The sequence below is a fragment of the Strix uralensis genome, chromosome 1 (assembly GCF_047716275.1).
Source record: "Strix uralensis isolate ZFMK-TIS-50842 chromosome 1, bStrUra1, whole genome shotgun sequence".
In the NCBI taxonomy this organism is placed as follows: Eukaryota; Metazoa; Chordata; class Aves; order Strigiformes; family Strigidae; genus Strix; species Strix uralensis.
The window spans coordinates 60,865,804-60,884,230 of NC_133972.1; the positions used below are offsets into that span (position 1 = coordinate 60,865,804).

The 18,427-nt window shown below is 37.8% G+C and overlaps 1 protein-coding gene across 3 annotated transcripts in view; it reads left to right on the forward strand.

Annotated features, from left to right (window-relative positions):
* The window catches only part of PTPRN2 (protein tyrosine phosphatase receptor type N2), a 691,070-nt gene that overhangs the window by 58,697 nt on the left and 613,946 nt on the right, over positions 1-18,427 (forward strand). For all 3 annotated transcript variants that reach the window (XM_074868529.1, XM_074868546.1, XM_074868538.1), the window contains exon 2: positions 13,517-13,567. In XM_074868529.1, the coding sequence (XP_074724630.1) occupies positions 13,517-13,567 (51 nt within the window). The remainder of the gene's footprint in view (positions 1-13,516; positions 13,568-18,427) is intronic.

Consider the following 18,427-nt stretch of genomic DNA (forward strand, 5'->3'; position numbering starts at 1 on the left):
GTAGGCTGTAATGATGGGAATAAAGATTGCTGCATAAATGCAAGCAGTAAAAAGTATTTGGCTTGTTATAAGAAATGATGTTACGATGAGATGTGTAGAAATTCAGTGAAGTACCTGCCTATTTTTGTGGGATATGTTACCTTCTGTATGAAATTTATTTTCAGCAAACATGATTTAGAGACTTTGAGTGATACTAAAGAAATGCAAATGTCCTTGACTTTAGTCTTCAGCTTAAGTTTAGATGGGAATGTGAAAAATATGCAACACTGGCATTCACTTGTTCTCAGAAATGGATTGTTATCCTCAGGTGGATCATGACACTGTACAACACCAGTGTGCTACACATGACATAGTACAGGTTTCATGAATTGTAACTGCAGTGTAATCACTCTGACTGCAGCTACTGCTCATCCAAAAGGAATATGATAGAGGATGGACACAAGATTCAGACATACTTTACTTTATATATGCCTTATTTTCCCTTTCATTAAAATCAAACTGTTAGATAAGTCAAATTCACACCAGAAAGAAGCAATCTGAGCTGAGACATGAAGAACAATCTACCACTTCATTAGAAGTATCTGTATAACAAGTCAAGAAAGAATGACAGATGGTGTTCCTGAAGCCATACAGAAATTTGTACAACTAGTCACCTGAGGCTTGGAAGTCTCCTTGCCTGTCTGATACTTGGCCACTTCAGGGCCCTAACTAGAATTCTTGTCCCCTGCCATACTTTTCAGTACCCTGCCACCACCCCACCCCTCTTACAGGGAATATAAACTCAAAAGTTCATGTACTGTAGTACATACTTTGTTCAGTGGCAGGCAAGGAGCTCTTTCGCATCCTCTGTTGAAATCCCTTCACTTTTTGAGAAAAGGTAGAGGGCATTTGCTTTACTTAAATCACATTAAAAACCATACTCTTCAAGAAATACTTGCTTGCATTGTACTGAATGTTTCCCAGTACCTTTATGCAGCTACTTCCTTTTCTTTAAGGTTCAAAACATTTCTGTGAGATGTGAAGTTAAATAAAGGCATACAAAGGTTATTATTCATATTAAAATGATCATTAGCATTCCACACTTAACCAGATCTCCATTTTGCCAGCCACTTATAAACACATGATAACAATCATAAATTTTAGCATTTAACTAGACAAGACACACAAAATACAGAGGGAAAGTCGTGATGAAATGATTTGCCCAGGCCAGCAGCAAAAATCAAGACCAAGGCTAGAATTCCTGTCTGCTGGATTGTAGTCTGGTAATCTTGCTCGTAGGTCTGGTTTATAAGCAGCTTGATATCATCTCCCCTTTATGATATTCAGATATTCAGGGGACATGAAACATCAACTGTTTGTTAACATTGTTTTCTTGCCTGTTCAATAAAAGTTCTAAAATTTTTCTTCCTACTGTACAAGTTTCACACAAATGCTTTGGAGTTTATTATTTACAGAGGAAAAATAACAAAGATAATAAACATGAGATAAAAAAGTCGGTATTTGGGCCCTAATTCACAAAGCTGTTCGGTACTTCAATTCCATCAAAATCAATAGGTGTTAGAAGGTAAGTTAATGAGAGCTGGTGAGTGTGGGCCTATAATATAGTAACGACTTTTGGCTACTCTTAATGGTGAAAAGCCCCTATATAAAGTCCTGAAGGCATTCAGGCTTCAGATTATTTTTTCTAAATAAATGAATTTTCTCAAGGGCAGTTTTTCCTTGTTGTTTAAAGGAGATTAACAGTTAGATGAACTTCTAGAATCTGGGAGGTTTAAAGGGAGGGTTTTTTTCTAGAGAGAGAAAAATTGGTTTTTGTGTACTTTTTAGGAAAGAACCAGAATCTGAATTCTGATGCTACTCTGCATGCATCATATTTGTCCTGTTTCAGAATTATCTCTCATTTTCTTGGCTTCCTCCCCAAATTGCTTTAATCATTAGTCTTTTTCTTCACTACTTCTCTGATATGTGTCATTATGGTGGCTGCCTCTCGACAGCTAGCCTGGGGAAAAAAAACATCTCACTGGCATCACAGGATAGGCAGAGCTACTTCACAGAGACAAAGACATGATGTATTCTGCAACAGCTGGCTCTAATGCCAGCCTCGGATACATCAGGGTGAGTCGGGAGTAATTAAAGCACAATTACTGGTCAAAATCAGGACCATTCACTCTCAGTTCCAGATTTTCTTTGAAATCAGTGTAATTTCACAACAGTAAGTAGAAGCTGATCATTTTACTCTGTAATGAATTTAAAGTACTGTCTGGAATGAGTTTTGAATCAATACAGGATAGATTTAATTCTTTATCGACATAACAAAGTATTGCCCCTTTGTTGTTGTGATGCATGTACATGGTTACATATGCTACAAGTCTAACAGGACTTGAATAAAGCCATGAGGTCCTATACATTGATTATATGTCAAGAGATAATTTGTATTGATTGGAACAGCTGAGTTCTTGGTAGCTTTACAAAAATTTCTAGTACATAAACATTTATAAAATTCTTTCATTTTTCTGTGGAAAGAGAAAAGCTTTAGGCATCTTCACGGAGTACTGTTAACTTTGGTGTGCTATTAGTATCCTTGTATAACCTATTTCTCATAACTCTGTCCCATACTAGAGGATGCTGCAGCTTCATTCGCAATTCAAATTCCCAGGGTAAATTATATAGATAAATCTTGCTGCAACAGTCCATTGAATTTTACCTAATATTATTCTTTTTCCTTCAAGAACTTTAAGAAACTATGAGTTACTGCATTGACTTTCATTATTTTTCTCCAACACATGAATAATTAATGTGGATTACTCTGGACCATTTAAACTCTTTATTAAAGAAATTACCAAGTGTATAAAATAGTGTCTCTTTCATAAGATGAACTCAGGTGATTTTGGCACTCTAAATAAACATTATAATGTGATTCAAAATTGCATGATAAAAGTATGAAGCTGTTTTTCCAAATACACTCCCAATAATAGCAATAATAGCAATTTAAAGTGTTTTCAATATCTAGCAGGCCTCAATATGCATACACAGATTTAGAGTACTGGTTGGGTCCTGTCTGCCTATTTGGAGCTTATCTGTTAAGTGTAGCTCCCAAACTCATGTGTGCTGTTGTCCAGATTAGAAATACTTTCCTGCAATAAATGACTGTGGACTATCCCCTTGCGCTTCAGACTCCATTGAGCTGTATGATCCTTTTTTCCTTTTCCAAGTTCATAGAATCATAGAATGGTTTGGGTTGGAAAGGACCTTAAAGATCATCTAGTTCCAACCCCACTGCCATGGGCAGGGGCACCTTCCACTAGATCAGGTTGTTCAAAGCCCCATCCAGCCCGGCCAAGTTGTTTTTGCCAAGTCCACATGATAATTTACCCAGCTCAAATTAACCGTGAAATAGAGATGGAACAAAAAGGAGAGGGATTTTCTAAGAGTGAGGAAGGGAAAAAGAAGGGATCCTATGTGATAGGTATTGGTCATACTGCAGCTGTTTGTATAGTCATCATTGGTTAAAAGATGCTGTACTGTTTTCTAAATAAAACAGAACAAAAAAGCCAATCATTCCAAAGGGGTCCTCTGCAAAAATTTTATTCTGCCTTTGAACTCTGCTCAAGAGAGTGTTGGGAGAGACATATTAGCCTTAAATACTGGGTAGTTTGTTATTTTTAGAGGCAATACAACTGGATGAGAATTGCTGTGAATTCCGGTTATGTTTTTTTAAGTACCAAGGAGATACTCATTAAGAATCTCTGACAAATAATGAAGAGAAAATTTTGGTGCTTGTTAGAGGAAAATGATAAATGTATCTCTTTTCCTTCCTTTTATTACCTTAATAATGGGAGTTTCCCCAAAACATGAGGCAGCTGAACATGGCTCCTGGAGTCTGATTGACTTCAGATGATGGGACATAGCTTCTTTACCATGTAAAATTTTATCTGAAAGAACTATCTTCCAAAGCACACGACCCCCAGTCATAGTTCCTATTTCTTCTAGTTCATTACCTCTTTGACCCAGCTTATCTTAACCCTCACTGTGGAAGAAGGCTAGAATTATGTTATAATTAGGACTTAGAATTCACTTCCATTCTGCAATTTTGTAAAACAAGTATACAGGAATAGACTGACAGTTACTGATGGGTAAAATGAAGTTGACAGATATAATGATGACAGTAGTTCTTTCACAGAATGAATATGACAGAGGCCACTGAACTGTAGTGCTTGCTGACCTATGTGCAATAACATTGAGGAAGACTTTTCTGGTAACATCATACTCTGCTGTATGTAAACCTCAGTGTTACCTTTTAATATCTTATGGCTATGAATAATACTAGAAGGCTTTACTGCCCACAGATTTTGTGGGGAGGGTTATCGTGCAGTTGATGTATTTAAACAGCAAAGTGGATTTATTAATTTAGAGTCAGTGATGTTCAGCCCCCAGATTCTCTGCTAAGTGCAAAAAATGTTTTGCTTAGTCACAGGTGTGATTTCAGTGGGTGTTGGGTGATTTCAGTTTACTGCCCCGTAAGGAAATTAGTTTTAGCAACTGGTAGCCAGAAGAAGGTATTGAATCACAGTTATTGAAGGCCTGGTCTGGATCTTTATGACATTCTGTGTACAGCTTGTACAGCACTTCAATTAACATTTTCTAATTTTGAATGAATGGATCATACATTTTATATTGTTGAGATGCTAATTTTGTCCCAGTATGAACTACCATCACAGCAAAGATCTTTTGTTTGGGGCTGTGTTACTTGAGCAAAATCACATTTTATTCCTCCTGCCACAGGTAATGGGTGTGGGTAAAAGGTTTAGGTCTTGATCCTAAGAAGTAATAATTGTAATGTTAGTTTTTAAATGATATTCTGTTTGTTCTCCAATAATGGGTTTATCTGCAAATTTTTTATTTAAATGTAGAGCATGTTAGTGTTCAATGTAATTAACTATTAGTGGAGCTACTTTTTTGCCAGGTTATACCTGTGCTCCCTGTTTGCCATATGAGCTAGTGATGCTCTCTGTTAAAGAAACAGAGTTGGAAAATATAGCATTGAAAGAACTGTAATTTTTCAGAGGAGACAATGCAAGTTCTTTTCATATTTACTGTGAAAAAATGACAAAAAGGCACACCAAAATACACATTGCCTGTATCAGCCATGTTCTTTCTGAGCCTGGGGCAAATGCAAATGCTGTTCTGGAGCTTTCCCAGTGATGGCCTTTCCTTGTATCTTTGCCTCATGAACTATTATTACTGCTTGCGTCTTCAATTATTCTTAGTAGTGACCTTTCCACAGTGCTCCCCAGAAGAAAAGCCCTATATCATTGCAATCATGGCATTAGTAATCAGATAAGTTAATAGTATTTTCACCAGAAAGCAATTCCTTTCTGTAGTGGTGGACAGGCTCGGGACTAATTACATGCAAAAGAAAAGATGTAATCGTTTTTTGGTTTTTTTTGTTTTTTTTTTTTCTATAATGCAGAAAGGACAAAGTACAGCTCTTACATCGAGAGAAATAGTATCATACATCACAGCATTTTTATACTATTTTGCCTTTTTAGTGCATCAATCCATACATGTTGAAGGGCAAGTGTTATAAAGAAGGTAATTGAAGCACTAATATGTACTATCATTGAGGTTTCAGGGGCAAATCTTGGCTGTAAGTTTAGAACTGACATTTTCCCTTTTTGACTGAAAACTCAATTCCATGGTGAATTATTCTGGCTAGGGTCATATTTCAATATATAAAATCAGTGTGTATAAAAATGATTGAAAGAAGGAGTAATTCTGAGATAAGGAAGTGTTAACACCATATGGTAACACTTATGGGAAATCTTTCCTTACATGACTTTCGAAACTTTTCATGTAAGAGATTGCACAGTTCTTCAGTTAACCACTGCAGGGATTTCTTTTGTCATCTTTATGACTGTTAATTTGGATTACTGTAAGGCCTGGATTCCTCGCCAGGGATCAGTGTTTCGTTGTACTAGGCTTTGTACATGCACACAATTAAAAAAAAAAAAAATAAATCTGCTCTCAAGAGTTTACAGTATTACAAAAACATCAGGCACCTATTACCTTAAAAAAACTTAAAAGGTGATATAAAGGAAGAAGATCAAAGCTCATTATGTTGTCACATATTTTTCTCTCTGGGGAGAAAGAGCCCCTTTAGTATTAAGTGCTCCTTTAATATTATTTTTGACCACATTGATTTACTTTTCTTTCACAGTTAAACTAATATTCCAAGCAGTTGTTGATAAACCATCACAGGTTCTGATGTCTTGATAAAGTGCCCTTCTCAATGAAGAATATTCTGGATATCCAGAGAACCTGAGGAAAAAGGGAGAATGTGACTGAACCTATTCCATTCCTGAAAATCTCTGAATAGAGGAAGTAAGATAGAGCAAATTCCACCCCTCTCTTACCTCCTGTCTCTTTACTTCTCTCCTAATCAACACATCAGAAAGGAGGTAGATAAGGAATGCCTGAGTATGCTAGAAGGGAAGTGGAGGGTGCCCATGGAAAAAGGTGAGACTGGGGATCCAGAAATTTCCAACAATCAATAATGATAAAAAGGTGACAGGCATGCTGTTTACCTACACGAGTGAAAGGAGAGGGCGCAGGTAGGAAGGGTAACGCATGAGTACAGCATGCACGTGCTTGGGAGGGACAGAAAGGGGCTGCTGTATTCTGGTGGTGGAACAATGCTTTCTTGGGGAGCAGAAGAGAATAGGTAGGAGTTAGAAAAAATACTCTCAGAAAGAGAACGAAAGAGTTTGGAACAGATGGGGATGTGTTGGATAGACCATAGCTTTAGCAGACTGAGCAAAATTTTCTCTCACCTCTATAACTGAGAGAGGAATATCTCAATCAGATGATTCTCCATTCAGTTTTGTGCACAAACCCCATGTTTGACTCTTCCTACCAATCAGTTCATGTTATCATTCCTTATTGTTGTTATGCACTATCTTGATTTTTTTCAGTTAGAGCTATCCCAGTTGTGTGAGCTGAGCACTCTTAAAATATCATTCTTGGACCATATTTCTTAATCCTCTGATAGGAAAATAAACATGTGCTCTCTATTTAGAGTCATTCACAGCTGCTAGTAAAGACCCAGAGAGGCCCATCAGGCATGCCCAGTGTTGGCATGCCCAGGTGTTTCCTTTTTTATTTCTCTCATTAGCAGTGTTTAACAGTACTTACCCTTCAAAGTCTCCTTACCAGGTAGCAACTAAATCTAAAGAAGCAGATAAATGTGGAGTGAGCTTTTTTCTTAGACTATTAAAAATGCTAATAATCATCAGCATATTTTGATTAAAGAAGCACATACTGGCTAAAACCTCATGATGAGGTGAGGTTGTGATGGTCTGCAAATGTGAAGAGATGTTAGGTTGAAAGAAGAGTATGAAAGAAAGAGACAGAGAACCTTCAACAACAGAAAGGATTTAGGAGGTTTGTATTTTCCCAGTTTCTGATTGCTAAATATAGAAGGAACTTAGTTGTTCTTGCTTATTGTTTTCTTATTTTGATGATTATAAGACTATTTTTGATAAAGGGGGCTATGGCCCATTTTTTATATTGGTTAATAAAAATGTTTACAGATTTTGGGCATTCTTAGAAGAGGTGTTTAATGTAAGATCATCATGAGTTGGTTAAGTGGGGGAAAGGACAGAGAAATAAACATAGTATAATCTATTTGATGAGTGCATTTTTAAGAATTATTTTCCTGATAAGTGAATCACTACAGCTTTTTCTAGATGAGGCTTGAGGGATTTCAGCTGGTGCCTTGACTGTTGCAACCTTCAGAGGCATCTTGTATAAATCCAAACAGTATATTCTAGTGTGGTTTAAATGTTTCTTTTTTTGTCTTTAGAAAAGCAGAACTGCTGTATACCTGATGAAAGGAGGAAGCAGAGTTTTATTAGTGTCTCATGAGAAGACTTTCTTGACAAAGAGATTTAAACTTTTAGGTCCCGTACTTGCAACAGTATTTTGTGATTATGTTGTGCTGACTGAGAAACAGTACTAGAGATGGAGGGTGGAGGAGAGGGAAGGGAAGTAGATTTTGTGAGGCCCTATGGAATCTCCTTTTCTGACTGGTTAACAAAGAAGGCACCATGTCAGTGTATTGTAATATATAGCATAGATACCTACCCACCCTCATTTTAAGCAGTCATAAAGTTAAAAAACATTGAAAAAATGTGTGTATATATGTAGTAGGTTCAGTACAAATGGTCCCTGTACCTGACACAGCTTAGTAGAATTGAAGACTACTAAAGCCTGTGTTTGGAGGCAAGGCTGAAGTTAGGTATTTATTTATTATTCTTGACTTCTGTCTGAGAGACATACTTACCTTGGTGTATGGAAGTTCACTATATTATTACACAGTCAGCCTGGGCTTTTCTGACCAGTAGTGAGCTTTACTCATATAAACTCTTCTGGAATTCACTATGGTAGGTGATTAAGAAGATAGTTTATAAGCGCATGATTTATGTTAGTAGAAGTTAATGGGCATATACCACACCTTTGCAAACCCTTATGTTTAAGAATGAAAAAACATAGTTATCCAAGTATATGGGATAATCCTTACTGCTGTGCTGTTTTTTTAAATAGCTCCAATGTATGTCAGGGAACTACTCTCCCTAAATTACAGGATGCACAGCATGGACTCGTGTGCCTTGGTTAAATGGGGAGAGGATGATCAACTGACCTTCTTGTGGCTGCTGGTGCACCTGTTCAAAAGTCGTTGCTCCAGACTTCTTTGTCACTACTGAGATGTGGGGATCATATAAGTGTTAGCAGAGAGGAGACTCTTTAATGCAAGTCAAGTAAGAAGTTGTGTTTAAATTCTACATTAAGCAAAGCAATATATGTGTACCTGTTTGGTTTTAGTCTCTGTCAGCTAGTTCAATAGTTACATGAAGAATTTGTTATTTCAGGGCTGCTGTATGAAGAAAGATTGGGAGTTTGGGTATTTTGGTGGGGTTTTTTTGTGTGGTGGTTTGGTTTTTTTTGGTGGGGTTTGAAGTTATTGCATCAATGGTTTATGTGTTTTGGGAGATGATCTCTGGTAGGGGCGTTGTTTGATAGAAAATGAAATGTAAATTTGATCCCATAAGGCATGAACTGAATTAAGTGCCTCTAGGAGACAATATCACTCCACTCTTCAGTGGTGACTTATTATCACCATTACTTTTAGTAGGTAGATGATATTTAAAATGAAATATGATGCTTCTTAATGTCACAGCAAATAACAACAAAAGATAAATTAGCAGTTAAATTAGCATATTGACTGGCTAGGTGAAATATACATAAGAATCAACTCTAGGAATAAATGGCTTGAAACAAAATGTTTTTCAAGCAGTTTTGGAGGTCCTTGTCTATTTTAGAGTACCATAGATGGATATAGTTTGCCATGCGTTGACTTTATTAATTTGCTCTCCAAGACATAACTTTCCCAGGATAATTGCATCAGATGCTTTGCTGCAGTGAGCATCAAATAACCAACTATTATTAAAAGAGAAACTAAAACATGATAAGTTTTCTTTTGTGTTTTTCCTGGAAAATAAATTAGGTGATAAAGCAAAACATATCAAGCAAAATCAGAATGCATTTCAATCAGAGTTCTGTACATAGGTAGCCTGGCTGTTTATTTCTTTGTACCTGAACATAATAATTTTGTTCATCTTGTATATGGATTTTTCTGCTTCTGAGAATATCAGTATATTAGAGGATGGCCTGCCTCTAGCAGCTGGCCATGGGCAGCAGGTGGCTGTGATCACAGCTCCCAGGTGCTTCAGAATCAGCAGGGTCTGGGTGAACCAGTCACTGTTTTAATGTGTCACTTCTAGAAATGTTTCTGGTTGAAACTTGTCATCTGACACCTTTTGGATCTACAGCACAGTCACTGCAGGATGGGAAATCAACTACAAAACTGCCTATTTTCCCTCCATCACAGAATACCTTCTGCAGCTCTTCACTAGACATGAATGTTCTAGGCTTCTGGTTATAACTCTTTTGTGATTTCTCAGGAAAACAAGGCCAAGAGATTTAACTAAGGATTTTTCTTAACCATAAAACCTTTTAGAAGAGGTAACTTCAGATTTCTGAAAATGTGAATATTGAAGTATACCTTTCATTTGTCTAGTTTATATTAGCATTTGAAGCCTTTTACCTTCTTTTTCTTTTTTTCTGCAAGCACTCTTTTTTTTTTTTTTTTTTTAAATGATCATTACTATGCTTTTAGTTAGAGCTCTTCTTGTGCTGTATACTCTGTGCTGATGTGTTTTGGTCACTGCCTGTCATGATTCTTGTCTTGCATTCTTCATGAGTCAATATATAATTAAGGTATCCTTCTGCTTTGCTGGATCAGTACCAAGGCTGCAATCAGATATCTTCAGTGAGTTTTCAAACACTGTTTCGGGTCAAACAGCTGTCACAGTAGATTTGTCTGGAGCAAAATATACGCATCTCAAAAATATATCACGAACCACAGTTTGTGGATTGTGTACACACATCCTGTTCTACCACAGTCTGCTTGCAGCTTTCCTGGGCTGAAATATTCTCTGCCTTTTAAAAGCTACCAAATGTATATCCACAGTTTATTGGTGCATAGGTAAAATGATGAGAGAACACTTTTATCGTTATGTATATTGTAGGCTTTCAATATGTGCTTAAGGTGATGTATATGTGGTCTTTGTAGGCAGGTGTGGGGTAGATGTAAGGGACTCTGCTGGTGCTCCAATATGTCTCAAATTCACAGAAGCATTTGGGTTGGAAAAGACCTTGAAGATCATCTAGTCCAACCGTTAACCTAACACTGACAGTTCCCAACTACACCATATCACTCAGCGCTATGCCAACCCGACTCTTAAACACCTCCAGGGATGGGGACTCCACCACTGCCCTGGGCAGCCCATTTCAACGCCTAACAACCCATTCTGTAAAGAAATACTTCCTAATATCCAGTCTAAACCTTCCCTGGCACAACTTGAGGCCATTCCCTCTTGTCCTATTGCTTGTTACTTGGTTAAAGAGACTCATCCCCAGCTCTCTGCAACCTCCTTTCAGGTAGTTGTAGAGGGCGATGAGGTCTCCCCTCAGCCTTTTCTTCTCCAGACTAAACAACCCCAGTTCCCTCAGCCGCTCCTCGTATGACACGTGCTCCAGACCCTTCACCAGCTTCGTTGCCCTTCTCTGGACACGCTCGAGTAATTCAATGTCCTTTTTGTAGTGAGGGGCCTGAAACTGAACACAGTAATCGAGGTGCAGCCTCACCAGTGCCGAGTACAGGGGCAAGATCACTTCCCTGTCCCTGCTGGCCATGCTATTTCTGATACAAGCCAGGATGCCATTGGCTTTCTTGGCCACCTGGGCATGCTCCTGGCTGATATTTAGCCGGCTGTCAATCCACACCCCCAGGTCCCTCTCTGACTGGCAGCTCTCCAGCCACTCCTCCCCAAGCCTGTAGCACTGCTGGGGGTTGTTGTGGCTGAAGTGGAGCACCCGGCATTTGGCCTTATTGAAGCTCCTACAGTTGGCCTCAGCCCATCGCTCCAGCCTGTCCAGGTCTCTCTGCAGAGCCTCCCTACCCTCGAGCAGATCAACACTCCCACCCAACTTGGTGTCATCTGCAAACTTACTGAGGGTGCACTCGATCCCCTTGTCTAGATCATCAATAAAGATGTTAAACAGGAGTGGCCCCAAAACCGAGCCCTGGGGGACACCACTCATGACCGACCTCCAACTGGATTTAGCTCCATTCACAACTTTTGGGCCCAGCCATCCAGCCAGTTTTTTACCCAGCGAAGCGTGTGCCCATCCAAGCCACGAGCAGCCAGTTTTGCCAGGAGAATGCTGTGGGGATTGGTGTCAAAGGCCTTACTAAAGTCAAGGTAAACAACATCCACAGCCTTTCCCTCATCCAATAAGCAGGTCGCCCTGTCGTAGAAGGAGATCAGGTTTGTCAAGCAGGACCTGCCTTTCATAAACCCATGCTGACTGGGCCTGATCATCTGGTTGTCCTGCATGTGTTGTATGATGGTACTCAGGATGAGCTGCTCCATCAGCTTCCCGGGCACAGAATCTGCCCTGTTGGCCTTCCCCCTGAATCTAAATTCTTGTAGATCTGCTTGCCTAGCTCATACCTAGCACTGTGCTAATAAAGTCTGCTGAGAGACACAATATATTATTTCAGGCTTAATGATGTACTAATACAGTTACCTGCGGAAAGGCTATGTAGGCATCCATAAGTTACTCTATCCCCTTGAACTTTTCTTTTAGCAGGGTTAGGACTCAGGTAATTCATAGGTAGAGTCTGGAGCCTTTCAGGTTTTTTGATAAGAACAGACTACTTAATCCATTTGCCTTTCTAATGAACAGAGATGCTTGTACTCTGTGAAGGTGGGCATGGCTGGGGAGAGAGGACTTGCTCCTGTGTTTAGAGGTGGTAAAGTTCCTGGCTCTTTTTGATGCCTAGTGTGAAACTGTTCAAGATTAATTTCTATAACTCCCTGTGTCCATCTATAGACTTAAGGTATTTCCTAGAGAAGTTAAAAGGCTTAATTGTGAAAATGTGTTCTCTAGGGCAGTTTCTGTGTTCAAAATACAGCCTCATTCCTTGGATTTTATCCAGTCCTAGCTCTTTTTCAGGAAAAAAAAAAAAGTAAAGAAACTACTCGCTGGGTTAACAGAGTGCATGCCCTTAACGGTAGTACAGTATTTCATGCTGCTTCTGCACTTGGTCCTTGTCCCCATCCTCCAGTGTGGAGTGACCAGAGCAGAGGTGTATCTTGCCCACTTCTCTGCTGCCCTCACAAATATCAGCAGGAGTACATTTTATTTGAAGATAAAGGGGTATTGGGGGCCAATAAAGTAGCGTACTTTGGAACAAATTTCCTGCTTTATATGGAAAAAAAAAATCTAGGATATTTTTCATAGACCTGTACCAATTTGTCAGAGCTGTCTGTGAAGGTATCATGGTTTTGGTATGGATAGCTTAATTTTTAGGCCTTTCTCCAAAGAGTTAGTGCTCCTGAGGATCTAGGCATGGTCTATGGTTGCAGTTACTAAATTCAAGCCTAATTTGAACAATTTACACCCAATTCCTAGGCTTGTCTTATTGCAGTACAAATATCTTTAGGAAACTCCTAATTGCTTGGTGTATATTATTGTAGTGTATTGCAGCATTACTGTGCTGTGGTATCATAATGTATTCAAAATTGAGAATAAAGTTCCTTAAATTACTAAATGAGAGAGACATGCACAGAGAAAACTGAACCCTCAGTAGAGGAATGAGAGAAGAAAAGCATTGAAGGTTATTCTGGACATAACCAGTTAGTAAGATGTGCTGTCTAACCAGACCTGTTTCCACATTCTTGACTTTCTGTATGGTCCTATTTAGCCTCCTAAGGCCAACCCAATGTCTGACTCTTGTTGAGCATTTAATAGCCGGAGAGGTCTTCAGTCTGCGCTAATTATCCACAGTTTGAAACCTGTATTAATTTTTATCTTTCTATTGTGTTTTTAGGCTGCCTGTTTGAGGATGACCTTTGCAAATCTTTTGAAATCTGTGTAAATGGTAAGTCTTCAATATTTGGTTTGCTGTCTACTCTGTCCTCTGCTGTGTAATTGTTATGTGGTCTATTCAATAAGTCAAATCTGTATATGAATGAGCAGGAGAGAAAAAGGGGGAAAAAAGAAGTGCCAGGTATGACTATTCTGGTCAGCAGTTATGGGAAATTTAATAGATTTTAAAAATACATAAATATTCTCTCAACCTTGAACACCATCATATCCTTTCATGAGAAACAGGTTGTAATTTAGTTAAACTCATTGAAATATGCTAACACTTAATTTGTCTTAATACAGGGTGAAAATAACTGTTTTGTTTATCTTCAGGTTGTTCATGGTTTTAGAGAATGATGTTGAGTAACTATCAGTGTCCTTCTCTTCAAAAGGTTGTTAATTATTGTAATAAGAAGGTCTCAAAGGAAGACCACCGTTGTTCTTGATTATGCTGCTAACTTTTTCTGTGATATTACTTGAACTAAGCAGAAGCAGCTTTCTGTTTTCCTTCACGATTTCTTTTCAGTAAGTCAAAGCCAACACAAATGTATGAATGAATCTAATGGAATAGTAGGAAAGACTTTTTCTGACAATAGTCGAAGATTGTTAAGGTATTATATGAAATCATTTAAGTCCTGATCAAGCATGTACCATGTTTAGAGAGAGATCTTTTGAAGCAATTACTGTTGTAAAATATATAGATCCATAATTAGGGATTTTTTAAAAAAGTAAGTACTGTATATGAAATTTCTATTTGTGAATATATAACATAAAGAAGTTTTGTTTTCCATCAAACGCAGGAGCCAATAATATGGGTCTATAAATAGATAAACTTTATTAATATCCTAAATTAACAAACACTTAAGATGAAATGAGATTAAATTTCCAGTATTATTGAATGTCAGACAAATGATGCAGGAATGGGATAAAAAGACAGAAATATAGTTGAGGAGTTTGGAGGAATTAAAATAGGCAGAAGGTTAGAAACAGTGCATTTCTTAACATCTCCAAAGGTAGTTCTTGTGCAAAAGTGTCATTTGAAGTTTTTCCATTGATATGTAAAAATTCTCCATTGACAATTTCCATGATTGACACCGAGAAGGATAGTGGCAGTTTTCTACAGTGGTACATTTTGCTGACTACCAATGATATTCAGTGCCTAGCTGTAGTCTTCCTTAGTGTAAGTATATTTAATTGGGTTTTATGATAGGCCACTGTTGTTATATCTGGCAGACAGTGTATAATGGGAAATTTATGCAACAGATGATAGTAAAGAAATGTATGTACTTTAATAGCAACAAGTCTTCAATAGAGATGTTGCTGTAAAGGTTAATTCATAGATTCTTGCTCTACTCATTTTCCAAATCGAAGACGCAGTTTCTAAAAAATCAACATGACTTTCATTAGCATGCAAAATAAAACTATGGAAACTGTATCTGAATTCAGAATGGACCTCTTCTGTAGATCTACTCTTATTTTAGCGTAACTGTAACTTAAAGAAAAGTCATTAATGAATAAACCAGATGATCAATGATATTTCCTAATGGCTGATATTAATGAAAAAAATACACGTGGGGATTCTGTTAATGTGTTTAAGGTCCCTGTGAAGTATTTCATTTTTTTGCCCTAACTGGGCAAATGTTGTCTAGAGAGGATTTTAAATGCTGTCCTGGATGCAAGTAAAAATACACCATTCTTGAGAAAACTAACAGAATCTTTGGAAGATCATATTTTGAAGTACTAAAAACCCATCAGATTTTACTTTTGATATGTACCAGAGAAGAGGGCCACTTGCTTCTGAGCAGTTCTTCTCATTTTTCCTGTCCAAACTGCTTCTGGTTAAACAGTATCTCTGAATTTCTTCAAAAATCCTGATATATTAAAATGTGAGTGCTTTGCTGGACTGAAAGCTCAGTAACTTAAGTCTGTGGAGGTCACTATGCTCAGGAGCAGATCTTACTTTGTGTGTTGCAAGGTCATGGAAAGGTCTGCCTCCTTTGTTGTCACATAAGTGCATGTTTTTGAAGTACAGTGTGAATGTGGGTAAGAAACAGCAGCTACTTTTGGGTAGCATCTTTGAAGCATCTGTGATCTGCAGATCTGAGTCTGACTCCTGCAGGAAGGCTGATAATTTTGATCTTTCTCTCAGCAAAGATAACTGAACTGACCGCTTTTTCAAAAATGAAACTAGGTTTGACTATTGAAGACATAAGTCACAGCATTTGCTATCTCATGTCATCAACTGGAGACTTCGAGTACTTGTCATGCATCAGACTTGTAAATGGATAACCAAAACACCAATAACTGAGCTGTTTCATAACTTTTAAAAAATACTGTTCTTATTTATTTTGAAGAAGAGATTAAGTGACTGAAATATTGTGATAAATGTTCATTTGAATGAATAAAAAAGGGGTGTTGAAAGAAATTTCTTTTATTGTTAAAAGAAATGTAATCCAATTGTAAGATCTCATATAGACAGCATAGCTGTATTGGTTGCAGAGCTTACATCTGTTTAGGACATATGCTATTTTTGCAGGGCAAAGAACCTGCTGTAATAATGATTGTTGACTTTCCTGCTGCTTTCCCTCATCATATAAAGGTCTATTCTGGCTTCAGTGATGGGTTCTCACTTATGTTTGTTTAATAGCTCCAGCAGCATTCATGCAATATTAATTTATTTCCATAAACCTTTTATCAGTTTCCTGAGCTGCACTGACTCATCAAGTGGTTAAAAAAGAACATACTGTTTCATGTTTATTTTAATGGCTTAAGGATAAGCCAGGCAAAAAGACTGAGTTGGTTTTCCTGGGCTCTTCCTTTGTAAAGTTAGAACTTTGCAGGGTAAAGTGGCTTAGGTGCCACTTATTTCACTTCTAGTACATCATTACCTCTGTTTTACAGTTGGAGGAACTGATATTTTCACCCATTGCTTGAAAGCTTGCAGCTAAAAACTTAATACAAAAGGTGGATATGCTTATGAGCTGCAGACCCTAATAGAAAATAATCTGGCATGCTATAAGCTTGGAAATGCTTGCTCCCCAATAAGTGCTGATAAGCTGCTATAGATGCCAAAGGAAGCAAATAACGACGTCTTAATTAAACAAGATATATAGAAGGGGAAAAGGATAATATAAGAAATAGGATTTGAAATGTATGCATAGTGATACAGCTGTGGGTAGAGAGGGATAGGGTATTCACGTGTTCACGTATGTTTTGCTGTCTGGGTTAGAAGTAGATGTTTAAACAAACAAGTTTGCCTGTGTGTATTTTTATTTTCTTAACTATTATGCCTAGAATGTGTTTGTATGAGAAGGAAAGAAAAAGAAGCATCAAACAGGAATTTTTAGATGATCTGAGACAGAGATCCTTCATTTATTCTTGACACTCCTTGTATTTATATATTAAACCTAGTACAGTTGGATAAGTGGGAATATGTCATGTTCTGTTTTGCATTTTAAGTGCTAGGTAAAGCAGTTCATTTAAAACCTGAGCTCACATAGCTTCCTTGTTGGAAGGTTTAAGCAAACTGACTCCTGAAAGCAGCAAAGCAAAGACTAGTTCTTATCCTTTCTTATGAAACCATGCTATTGAATTCTGGTAGTGCCACCGGGAAAGACACCATTTGGTATAGATAAAAGCATTCATTTCAAAATAACCATCCCTTATTGTCCTCGTTCCTCCCTTTATTAAACTGTTTGAAATGCTCATTTAGGAGGATGACATTCTCTCCTTTAGGTTTAATCTCCAGATATTTTGCTTTGGAAAGAAGCTTTGTGCTGTGTTTTATCCATGTGTGGATACCATATCTTTGCTCCTTATCAACAGAGCCTTTATAAATCAGGGCACTTTTATTTATGAAAGATGATGTAGCTGCAAGCCTCGTTCCCGCATGAAATCATAACAGGGTTCATGCAGACAAGATCAGATTGTAGAAAACAGCTCTGTGAGGCCAACCAAAAAAGTTAATTAAATACAGTCGTTGGCACAGTGTGCATCGTTAAGTCAAGCCTCACTGACAACGACTAAACTTCTCAGGAAGACATGGTCTAATGTCTACAGTAGTGTTTGAAGATGCTGTGCTTCTGAAAGGCTGTATAAACAGCTATGCACAGCTGAATCAATATTGCTTTATGTATGCAAGCTGCACTTGTTAGGAGGGACTTAGGTTAGCATGGTGTGTCAGAGGCGTCCAAGCATTGCAGTACAAAGTCATGAACCTTTCCAAGTTTGGATGTCTCTAGATAGTTCAGAATATTAATGTACTTTCTTCCTCAGTTACAGAGCTCCTTGAACATTTGGAATATAAGTGATTGCATGTGCTGGTGATGAGCCATAAATGGTAAACGTGTGCTACAGATGATAAGGGAGAAGAGTCAGGATCCCTGAAATGGTTTCTTGAACTTAATGTGTTACGCTTTGAGGTTTTCCAGATCATTGCGCAGTAGGATGGAATTACAGAGGGAGATGCACCTCAGCATTGTTTAGTTAACAGATGTCTGCAGCTACATCTGTGTTTGCAAGGCACTGCTCTTACAAAAGCTATCGAATTTTTGTCATATAATACTATAAATCTGTGCCTGAAGCTTTTCAGTAAGCATCAGTGCTTGTTATAACTAAATCCAGACTTCTGAGAAGTAACGCTAAGTGGTACCTCTACATACTGTAGCTTTATTGTGTGTATAGAGAAATTCTGTTCTTTCCAAGGATGTGGGAATTCTTCACAAATAACTGAAGTCCTAATACCACCCTATGAGGTAAAACTGATGTTGTAGTTTCCAACTTCAATTCTGAGGTGAATAGAAATACATGTATTTTTGGAGTAAAAACCTGACCAATTATTTAAATATAGGGATTTACTTTCAGTTCTTCTTCA